The 11,970-nt window shown below is 39.0% G+C and overlaps 1 protein-coding gene across 2 annotated transcripts in view; it reads left to right on the forward strand.

The window, feature by feature from the left end:
• The window catches only part of ube2h (ubiquitin-conjugating enzyme E2H (UBC8 homolog, yeast)), a 19,307-nt gene extending 15,635 nt beyond the window's left edge, over nucleotides 1-3,672 (forward strand). For both annotated transcript variants that reach the window (XM_077498699.1, XM_077498700.1), the window contains exons 6-7: nucleotides 1,333-1,461; nucleotides 1,544-3,672. In XM_077498699.1, the coding sequence (XP_077354825.1) occupies nucleotides 1,333-1,461; nucleotides 1,544-1,668 (254 nt within the window). In that variant the 3' untranslated portion in view covers nucleotides 1,669-3,672. The remainder of the gene's footprint in view (nucleotides 1-1,332; nucleotides 1,462-1,543) is intronic.
• The last annotated feature ends 8,298 nt before the right edge of the window (nucleotides 3,673-11,970 follow it).

The following is an 11,970-nucleotide window of genomic DNA, read 5'->3' on the forward strand; positions in this document are numbered from 1 at the left end:
GTTTTAGTACAGTGCATTGGATAGTACGCCACTCACTCCGAGGGGGGAAAATTTCAAGTGAGAGCGGGTGACAGTTAAGGCGGCGAGGCCTGGCCCGACTATATGAAAATGTGATCGATCCTCACTAAATATGTGCCCATCTCATATGCCCAAATTTCTGAAATTATTAGAACAACAGTCACAATATATTTTGGTCCTCTATTCACGTCGCCGTTGCCTGACGGGTTGCACAGATGCGTGCGCGCTCCATGCAGCCGCAGCGCTGCAGCGGGGCGCTTTTTTTTTTTTTTTTTTCCCTCGAGATGCACCGGTCTGACCCCATCCCATGAAATATCCAGGGGATAAATAAATAAATACATAAACAAATAAATAAACAAATGTATACATAAATAAAAAGAGCTATAAAGTGCTGTTTAGTGTGTGATTGACGTTTCGCTCCCTCTCGCTATTGGTCAATGCTGTGGAACCAAACGGACGACGACGGAGGTATGTCACATTATGCGTCAAGACGAGCAAAAATTCTAACATGCTAGACTTTCGTCGTGATGGTCGTGAACCGTCCCGGACAACAGGCGACCAGTCGTTGAATGTGTCACACTACACGGATGACGCTACGTCAAGTCAACCCAAAATCGTTTACGACATGCCCCGTTTGTCGGTCGGGCTGAAATCGGGCTGTTGTTGTGCAGTCTGACATCGGCATTACTTACAATGTTGGTTTTTGTTCTTGTTTTACCTATCTTTACTGCATGACCGATTTCTGTTCCATGTACAGCACTTTGTATACCGCAATGCTTGTTTTAAAGTGCTTTATAAATAAAGTTGAATTGAGAATCAGCTGTGTTGGAGGACAGAAACATCTCAAACCTGCCAGGACTCTAGCTCTCGAGGTACAGGAGTGAAGAAGGCTGCCACATTAGAGACTAGAAGGAAAAGGTCACAATCAAGTTGTCTTTTTTGCAGTGTAGGAAGAGCATATGCCAGTGAGTAATGTGGAGGTGCTTTTCTGTATGAATAGCCGTTCTTTTGAGTGATGATAGTGCCGCGAGTAGCGCGCTAATTAGCGTTAGCGAGTCTATGGCACTTTCCATTGTGTGTTAGCCTTGAGCTAGCTACGTTCGGGGAAACGGCAATTTTGGTACACCAATGGAAAGCAGGAAACTGAGGTGAGAAGCAACAAACAGCAAATTTTCTCTAGGCCCTTCAAAGGGTGAGAAATTCTACTTTATTTTAGTCGTACTCATTGGTGAACTTCTCCTGTACGCTTAGAAATTGAACATCACGTTCAACTTCCCACATGCTGACTGGCTTTTTGTTCCCCGTTCTTGCCAGATCTGACCAACATCTTTGAGTCGTTCCTGCCCCAGCTGCTGGCCTACCCCAACCCCATCGACCCCTTGAATGGAGACGCAGCCGCCATGTATCTGCACAGGCCAGAAGAGTACAAGCAGAAAATCAAAGGTTTGCTGAAGAAGGGCTGTTGAATATATCAACCTGTCATCCAGTGAAGTTACATGACGTGTTGCCGTGTGCGTTTGTGCAGAGTACATCCAGAAATATGCAACAGAGGAGGCATTGAAGGAGCAAGAGGAGGGGGCAGGCGACTCCTCATCCGAAAGCTCCATGTCCGACTTCTCCGAGGACGAGGCCCAGGACATGGAGTTGTAGTGGTGGACGTCCTCCTCCTGCACAACCCCACAGAGACTATATTTGATTTCCTAACCCATGACAAAGCAGACTTATAATATTCATATTTAAACACCTTGATTTTTATTATTATTATTATTATTATTATTGCTATTATTATTATTACTACTAAACAAGGATTTTTATGAATATCTAGCCTCCGCCTCTCCCCTCCCGGCATTTCTAGTTTTCCTCTCTTGTGTGTGTGTGTGTCAAAGGGGTTGCCCGCTACAGGCAAAGACAGTATTTGAACAAGAGACGCACAATCACGCACAGGGTATGTCGCAATGCTCACGGATGGATGCGATCCCACTTGTGGACGCCGGCTCAGCAGTTACTCGCTTTTTTTTGTTTTTTTGTTTTTTTTGTTTTTGTTACCAGAACAAACGATGTCATCAAGAATGACGTCACTGCTCTTGAGCACGCTTTGGATTCATGGGCTCCGTTTTAATTTCTCCCCAGTTATATCCCAACGCAGGAAGGAAGGAGATGAGATATTTGGCTTATTTTTTTTATTATTTTTTTTTTATTTTCCCCCCCTTCGAATTTGTGTGTCTACAGTACCAAACATGGCAGTCCAAGTCATTGGAGAGGACCTCGCAATGTATCCCCCCCGTCTGAGAATGCAGTAGTGTGGATCCCAGCTCAACTCCCCTCCTCTGTGCCTCGTCAATAACAACAAAAAGGAAGGCGATCAAGAGAAGGAAAAAAAAAAAAAAAGCACATTTGGTACTCCTCTTCCTCTTTGGACAATCTACACTTAGATGGATGCTAACACATAGCTAGTTCTGGGTCCCAAGTCCTGCAAATAGATAGCATTCTTATGGCTTTAGTCTGACTTTTTTTTTTTTTTTTTTTTAAGTTAGTTGGCGTCTGTCGTGTGATATGTATAAGATGCTTCATTTGTACAGATGTTTCCTAGCATAGTCCATCCGAAACAAGAGGCACATGGAAAGTTGGCACCATGTCCTTGGTCTGTGTTGCACCTGCGGTACATTTAAAAGAGGTTCGGTGTGGCGGGATCCAGGCATGTTTTTGTTTTTTGGTTTTTTGGTTTTGTTTTGTTTTGTTTTTAAGTTGAGTTTGGATCGGCACCCACTCAGGACAACCCAAAACGTTGTATGCAAATTCTCAGCTTTCTCATTTTCTCTGCAAGCTGCCAAAAAAGTTATTACTCCCCCCCAATTCTTAATCTTAACCACTCCAACAGCAATGTTCTGAACTTCATGAATAGTAACACAATTTTTTTTGTTTTAAAAGTAATTGAGATTGGCGTTCTTGCTTTTAAGCGTTGTGCAGTATTGTGCTGGACCTCTTAAAAAAAAAAAAATTGGGATGGGGGAAAGAAAAAAAAAATCCTACTTTTATTTAAAAGAAGCATTGTGCACCTGCTGAGTAATAAACTGATCCTATACTCGGCCTGCTGTTGTTGTGGGGAAAAAGTCAACTAACAACTGCCTTTGCATCTTGTCAATGAATTGATTCAGCTAATGAGGACTCTTACTTATCAAACTAAATTTAGTTTTTTAAGATTCAACCAAATAAATGAAATGTCTTAAGTGGCCCTGGTTGAAAAGTGTACCTTGAAACATGACAATGAGTTGACTTGGGTTCTCCCAATGTGTCTACCTATTGTGCACTTGCATGCACACCTCCCATTCCCGTTATTACTTGTGCCACAAGTTTTTTGGACATGTCAAGGCCCACACATACACACAGCATGTACTCTTTGCTACCTAGTGTGTTTTATTTTTATTTACCCAAAAAGTGCAACCTCGGTCTTCTTCACAGCACCCCACTCACCCCCACATGCCCCCTTTTTTTATATTTTTATTTTTTTGACATTGTGAAGTGGGCATGCTTGTCAAAAAAAGATAAGGACAAATGCTCTCCATGAATAGGCTTATAACCTCATAAATAGTGGTGTAAAAAATATACTGTTATAACTTTTTTTTTTTAATAAAACATTCAATGTGTACAAAACGACTGACTTGTTTGTAGTACACTTTATTTTTTTAAATACCGGTAGTCACACTTCAACTAATTTGTTTTTGTAATTTATTATTATTTTATTTATTTATATATTTTTTTTGGGTAATTGTTTGCTATGTTTTTTTCTTTATATCCTCCTGACTACCAGGAAAAAAATATTGTCCAATCATGTTTATTTTGATATTCTTCAATCTTGGTGAAGTAACTGGAATACTACATAAGAATTTTTTGAAAAAAAGTTATGTTTAAGCTATGATGTGTCCACTACAGAGGACATTTTTTAAAACTTCAATGCTCAATAATCCAAACAATAATTTAATGTGTTCTTAGGAATCTTATAGTAAACATGCTAACATTTAAAGCCTAAATTTGTTCAATAAAATACACTTTTTCTCTTCCCTAAAAAGTGCTTGCACTGAGGGAAGCCATTTTCTTTTATGATGCAATCAAAGGTAGCAAAGCCCCACCCCTACACATTTGGTATCATTGTAAAGCTCTGAATGTCCTCTATAGAGCACAAAAAGGAGTTAATCGTATGCACTGGATGGGAGATATTCAGGTTTAAAAAGGTCCACTACAGAGGACAAATTTGAATTGCTGGTGGTCAGGAGGATAAGAGCTTTTAAACTGTGTTCTTAATAACCTATATGTGTGTTTAATTTACTTGTCTGAAAAAAAATCTAATATTTTGCACTTGACAAAAGGTATGTATTCCTATTTGTTTTATTTGGTTTTATTTTTATTTCAGACTTTTTTTTTTAATTTGGTTTTATTTTTATTTATATTTCAGACTTTTTTGACTTTTTAAGAGGCTTTTGGGAATTTTAACACGAATGAACAGATGGTGAAGTACCAGGCTTGGCCACTTGGTGTCAGCACCGCTCTACACAACCATCCGCTGTTCTTCATGGTCACTTCTTTCATGCTGGACAAAAAGGTTTGGTGATATCTTTTATTATAACTATACAATTATTTACAGTCGCTTAATGAGTTTTCTGGTGGTGGTACTAGTCAATATTGCTGTACGTGTTATTACCTTTTATTTATCGCCACAGGGTGGCGCCTAGTGTCCGCTATGCCTACACCTGAATATGACATGTTTTGGGCGGAGGAGGAGAAATGTCATGCCATAAGGCACTTTAATCCTTTTTGGCTATTATAAAAAAAATAAAATAAAATAAAAAACATTCTGTCACGCATCAATCTGCTCCATTTTTGGTAGGCTGGCTACATAACTTATTGCTGCTAAACTTTGAGGCCATTTTCCTGTGCTACATTATACAATGAGATCCAACATAAGAGCTGCATAGAATTGAAATGTCTAAACAAACGGTGTATCGTATGCTTTGACGTGTGACTAGCATACAAACCGACCAGGTGGATTGCTATAGTAGTCAAGAGGACATTTTTCATCGGATTGGCACTCACGGGTTTTTTGTTCTTTCATTGGCCTTATATGCTATAAGCAATAAAAACTTTCACTTTATCTCCAACTTAAATCAACAGATATGAAAAGCAAATCAGATCTTATTTTCACCTTAAATCTATAATATCACCAGTGTTGACCATTGATATAAATCCCTCCCTCTGCTTCCGGGTTTGCCTTCTCTTCGTGGGATCGGATCGGAGGGGTATTAAAACTATTGCTGATCTTTTCATAGTTGGGATATTTGCTTCGTTTCCACAGCTACTGCCTAAATGTGGATTGGGAAGTAATTTCTTTAAATATTTTCAAGTTAGTGATTATATACATACAAATTTCAAAGACTTTATGATTGAACCCAAATCATTAATCCCCCCCAAAAAGTGAACCTTTTAGCAGATAACTCAATAGCTTTTTTCTTTTTATGGTGACACCTAAAAGACAAAGAGGCTACATAATATTCATCCAGACGCTTCCAAAAAACAAACAGCTCACTCAATATGTCATTTGAACGTCAACTTTAATTCAACCCACCCGTCACAATTGTGATCGACAAGAATAATTTAACTTCTAAGGCTCTCAAAATGTTACTGAGTAATCAAATTATTTTCCGTAAATATGGACAGAATGCGTTTTAAAAAATAGTGTTGGGATTAAATGTATGCAGTGGCACATGTTTGGAATAAATTGTCACATGACCAGAGCTGTTTAGTTTTCTTTGCACCTTGAGAAGAAAATGGCTGCCTCATCCCTTACTAAAAAAAAAAAAAAAAAAAAAAAAAAAGGTTAAAGGTTATATGGTATGTTTCAAATAAACAGGACAAATATTTTCTGTGCATGTGATCTTTAGGGTGTTCAGTAATGATATATGAATTTGCAATTACTCAAATGTGTTTGCAGAATGAGCATGGTCACATTAGTGACCTCACACATCGGTTTATACATACAAATTTCTTGCGGTGTCTTAATCTCTCTTTCTCTCCCTGTGTTGTTTATTTATTTATTTATTTATTTATGTATTTATTTAACAAAGAAATGTACCACTTTTAATTGGACTGAATATCATTAGTGGAATGTCTGTTGTCTATTGAATTTTGCGCTAAAATGTTGACATGTAAAAAAAATATATATATAAAAAAAAAAAAAATCACTTTGAGAGCTTTGAAGTGAGATTACAGCATATCCACTGGTCACAATTGTGACTGATCATAAAGCATAATTTTAAACCAAGGTGTCAATATTTTTTAAAATAATAATAATTATTGATTACTTGAAAGGTCTATAAATGACACCTAGTTTTCATGTTTACATGCCTGGGGAAATTTAGGGATTAAAAGGATGAAAGTATCTCGATCCCACCCCTGAGGAACCCCAGTCAAAAAGTGCTTCCTTCTAACTTACATCCATTTTGTATGTTGAATGCTAATTATCGTTCTTTTTCTTTCTTTCTTTTTTTAATGGCCACCGGCCTCACCATTCCTCAACAAGGAGAGAGGATGAGGGAGGGAGGGGCGCTGACCTCCAAAGGTGCAGCAACCCGACACGCTCAATGAAATATTTAAAGCTGGCCGTTTTCGTTCGCCGCAGTGCAGGACAAAAGCCATGACGTAATGGCAAAGCCTCACTCTGTTGCCATCCCATTGGCCCTCCTCATCACCGTGTGGGTCATGTGACTCATTTTGCTGCTGATGCTACTGCTATAGCGCGGCAGTGGCCTTTTAAGGTATGAGCCATGCCCCTTCGGCGCCACAACAACAACAGCAGCAACAGCAGCAGGTTGGAATCAATTGCAAGTTTTTTTTTTAATGGATCGTTTGTGTTAGTTTAGAATCGAGGGTCAAGTTTGAAGCCGGCTTTGTTGGTTGATGAGACATTTTGAATAGTGCTGAGTCACGTCAGTGGCTTGATCAGGGCTCAGTTTACCAATCGGCGCAAAGATACTCTTTACTAATAGATGACCCACTTGACTCAATACAGTATATTGTGTCCTCATCATAACTGTTGTCATGTGTCAAAAATAATTTGAAAGATAACTTCAAATGATTCATTTTTCATTTAAAATAAATGTACTTTGTTGGGTGTTAGATTAAGAAAAAAAGAGAGAGAAGCTCACATAATGTTGTTTGATTGTAATTTGCAGTATTATATACACATTTAAAAGTACTGTAATACTGTGATGAATGTCGAGTATAGTTAATTAAAAAAGAAACTATTTGAATCTTAAATTTGGCTTTGATTTAAAAGATGTGAGTTCATAAATTGAACCAAACCGACTCATTCCACTTTGAAAAAATATCAATTTGTCAAATTGTTTTTCTATTGGAGGGACAATATGTTATTAAAGGAAATGCCACCAGTTCATTCACATTATAAAATGACCAGGAAGTCATTGCGTCACACCCTCCCGACCTGAACTCAGCCATACCACAAAAAAACAAAACAAATCATAATCCCATTGAATTGAACAGAACCATCGCACCATTGCACAACAAAAACTATATTACATTATATTCAAACATAAAATTAAGAGTGTTGCAGCTATGCATACAGCCTATTTAAACTGTTTTTTAATCCATTACCGTACATTTTGTTTTACTTTTCGAGTACAGTACATACCGTTTAGTTTTATTTAACCTTTGAGTACAGTACAAAACATTTATAGCTGTTTCCAAACCTTTATTTATGTACAGGTGCATCTTTTATTTAACATAATGTGCAATCGATTTAGCTGAATCATGATCAAAGTCCAGTTTTGATACAGTTTTAACGTTCTTTTTGGTTCATGAGGCCTGTGCGTGTGCGTCCATCGCATTTGATAGCATAGCATGATTATTTAATGCGGGGGGGTCGTGTGACTCATCATCTGATCCTCACCTGTTCCACACACAAGCATGTGAAATATTCATCCACCTCCCAACAGGTGATCCGAGGCTCGGGTGTCTCATTCCCCGCGTGCAAGATGGACAGGATGTCAGCGTCGCTATTCAGCCACTCCGGTAACCCCAAACTCTGCTTCCATCACCTTTTCAATATTACATGAACTGCTTCTGCCTCCTTCTGTGCAGGTATCTGACTAATTAAGAGCAGCAGGTGAGTGGAAGGTGAGGAAGAAGCAGAGGAGGAGGAGGAGCTCCTCCATATATGAGGCATCCTCACTGCATCTCCACCATTCCACTGGAGGAGAGACAAGCAAGAGGAGGCCTCAAATCAAGCAGGTTGTATGACTTCCTTCATATTTCTCTCCGTTTTTCTGCTGCCATCTGGACGTAATTCGATCCTGCAGCATCTCTCGGGCCTTGCGGAGCCTCAGCAGCATCTCATCCCAACGTTTCTCTCTCATCCTGATGTGAGGGAGGAGGGGCACCAGGGTGGAGCCAAATGTGCTGTCTCGTGCTTAATTGTTTGTTTAATTATCAAGAGAGTATAAGCAGGAGAAAGCGGCGCATATTGTTGTGGTGGTGTCTCGTGTTTTCCTGATATTTTAGGTACGAGGTTGCATGGAGGTTCTGCATGCTAAGAAAGAAGGGCCTGCAGGCCTCGTCTCAAAGGCCTCTGTTGAACATTGAACTCCAAGATGGTTTGGTCAACCTTTTAAAATATATATAAATATTTTGTCATTTTTAAAATTAATCCAGGCATGATTTTAAAAAAAAATCTGTATCTCACTGGTGTTGTTTTTTTTATTTAATTTAAAAAAATATATATATCCTAAATCAGTTTTCACCATTTTAGCAACTCCTGATGTAGAAAATGCTTTCATTTTTTCCCCTCCAGAAAGCAGCACATTTCAACAAGAGAAATAGTTTGCATGTGTTACAGAAATAAATAAGAGGGTGGTATATGGTTTTTTTTTACGGTTACATAAGTAAAGAATGCTCAAAATGTATCTTATTCATAAACATGACTCTTAATAATACATTTTAAATTAATAGAATGTTTGACACAGAGTTTGTATTGATTATTATTAGCAGGTGTTCCTAAGTGGCTTTTAAATGTGTAATTGAGCCGAGCAAAAATTGAAACGACAAAAATGTACAAAAAAAAAAACAAAAAACGATGAGGCGCCGTAATCTGTCGTTTATCGGGTTGGGACAAACCAACCAAATAAAGTGGGGGTGTTTTAAACTACAAAATGCCACGTAATCGTTTAATCCTAAAATGGAGCGGGAGGGGCTAAAGTTTTACACACACACCTCTAACATTAAATAATCAACACATCGAGTGGGGGAGAAATTTAAAAAAAAATAAACTTTAAAACGCCATCTGCGGAAGTGGTTAGTCCTATGTGGGCGCATGCGCATTTGAAAAAAGGTGCACGCCAGGTAGAAGGGAGGGAGGAGGAGGGGAGGGGTGAAGAGAGCGAGAAAGAGGGGAAAGAGAGAGAGAGAGAGAAAGAGAGAGAGGAGCTCGAGTGAGGCTCCAATTGACATTTGATACTCAGGAAGTTGACGAAGCCACTCGGATTCTTCTTTTGTCTCATTGGAATTGTGCGCTGCCGCTCGCGAACGCGCACAGCAGACACTTATACTTTTTTTATTATTATTATTATTTTTATAAACAAAAAGCAAAATAATTCTAGATTTAAAACATTCGAGATGGTAGCCAACTGATGACGCACCACGATATGGAGACGCAAAGAGGTATGAAATACATTTCGGATTTATTATTTCACCGATTTTGTCTGTTAATCTTTTTATTTTATTTTTCATTTTTTAATCTGAGAAAAAAAGGCCGAACGGACATTTAAAAATACAGAATTGAATTTCTTAAAATACAGATTTTAAATAGAAATCAGTCTTAAAAGTTGACTTAAAAAAAAGCTCTACCATTGCAATGAAGTCCTTATAGATGTATTTGTGATGGTGCTTCATCATTATTATTATTATTTTGTCGGGTTTTTAAAAGACAAAAACCGCGACAACTCAAATTCACGTGTCAATTGCGTTGCACCTGTTTTTGCACCTGCACTGGAGCACCGCTATTAACGCTAATCGTTTGTTTATTTAATTAAAAAAAAAAAAAAAAAAAAACTTCATCCTTTTCGTCGCAAAGGAAATTTGAATATGCGCGAGAAAACGATTTAAAGGCCGTCGTTGTTTCTTTTCCTTTTTCTCTCTCTAGTTAAGACTTCAAGGCAAGGTTGCATGACACGATCGAGCTATAAAAATCCTCCGGAAATAAGCAAGCATATAAGTTGTGGGGGACAAATGCGAGTAAGCGAAGAAGAGGCTTTGGAGCAGCTCCAATTAACGATGGCACGTAAAAAAATAGATAAATAAAAATGCAAATCGCAAAAGGACAAATGAGGAAAATTAATATTTTTATTTGTTGACGTTTAATGTGCAAAAAATATACAAATTGCAAATATTTCAAAACGTATTGCGTTAGAAGCAACAATCTATATTTTCCCCAAGACTAATTTGATGACGTCATGACAATAGGGCCTGACTTAATAATGCAAAGTGTTGACTTCTAAATTTATTTTTGGTAATTCACACCCCACCCCAAAGAAACCTAATGTCATTGTAAGCTCATTAAAGGCCCAACAGGACCGGCGGTTCTTTTTGGTGCCTCCTTTTTAGTGCTATTGATTGAGTCCAGGAAATGGCGATGGGAGCCATTTGGGGCGTCTGAGGAATCACTTAGCGCGCAGTTTGGATGGCCAGGGATCAATGCAGTTAATGGCCGCGCAAAAGGGTGGGGCGTCTGGGACCCCGGCAACGGCGTCCTCAAGTCAGGAGAGCAGCAGCACTGCAGGAGTTGCGTATCAGAAAATGGCGTCGACTTGCCGCAGTGTCCTCGGTTGACCCCGAGGGCGGCCATTTTCTTTTTCCTAGGTCGACGACGCTTTAAGAATTTGTTTTCACGGATCGAACTTGATTGAACAAAATTGTTTGCTGGATTATCATAGCTTGTGTTCGCTGTGCGTCTCGTATCCACTAGGGGGCGAAGTATCTTGATTTGTTTTGAGTTTGCTATTGTTATTTTGCCTTTTATTTTCAACGATAAGTCGTTACTCGTCAATTTATTTGTCAATTTGAATTTAAACTACCAATTTTTTTCAAATTTTGCGAAAAAAGTCCCAAATGTGACATAGCAACTGTGCTATTTGCTAGCAATTTGTAGCTAACATAGATGAATGCCATTCAAGATTTATATTTTTTAATCATTTTTAATTCGGCCCTGGTTAGCCAAACATTTAGCTGTGAATTGTTTTAACAATATTCAAGCTGTTCATGACCGGTTGTGTCTCTTGAAATATAATTTGAAGGCCTTTAGTAGCATCCAGTCTTGTCTGTTTGCCGGTTGTGCGCATTATCAACTGTTCCTCTCGTCTCTCCAGGTCGTTCCGAGCCTCGTCTTGACATTGACTCCTGTTCTGTGTATGGCACTGGTAGAATTCACTGTGACAGCTCACTTATCAGTGAATTACCATAGGGCCATAAACAGAGCAGAGAAAGAACCGCTTTGGCCCGCCAAACTCATGTGGGCATCCGTCTCCATGACAACAGTGCCGGTCTCTCATCCGTCATCGTCTTGTGCCCGTTTTGGCACTAGCACATTTTTGCTTCTGTATATATGCTTTGAGCAATTATGTGTAGTGCCAATATGGGAAAAGACAGAAATGCGTCACTTTTTTTTTTTTTTTTTTTTCCGTCTTTTTGAAGCTGATTCCCTCTCCAGGCAGCTCTCTGGTGGTGTTTGGCAATGGTAGAACTCACACTGGTGAGCTAGAAGGATCCGGTGGTTCTAGACTTGCCAACTACTGCTCCAGAGCCTCCACCTGCGAGAGACCAAAAACCAGGACACCCCCCACTCGCACCCGCACCCTCCCTCCCTCCCTCCCTCCAGCTCCAAGTCAAATGAGT

This window comes from Festucalex cinctus, chromosome 16 (assembly GCF_051991245.1).
Source record: "Festucalex cinctus isolate MCC-2025b chromosome 16, RoL_Fcin_1.0, whole genome shotgun sequence".
NCBI classification, from domain to species: Eukaryota; Metazoa; Chordata; class Actinopteri; order Syngnathiformes; family Syngnathidae; genus Festucalex; species Festucalex cinctus.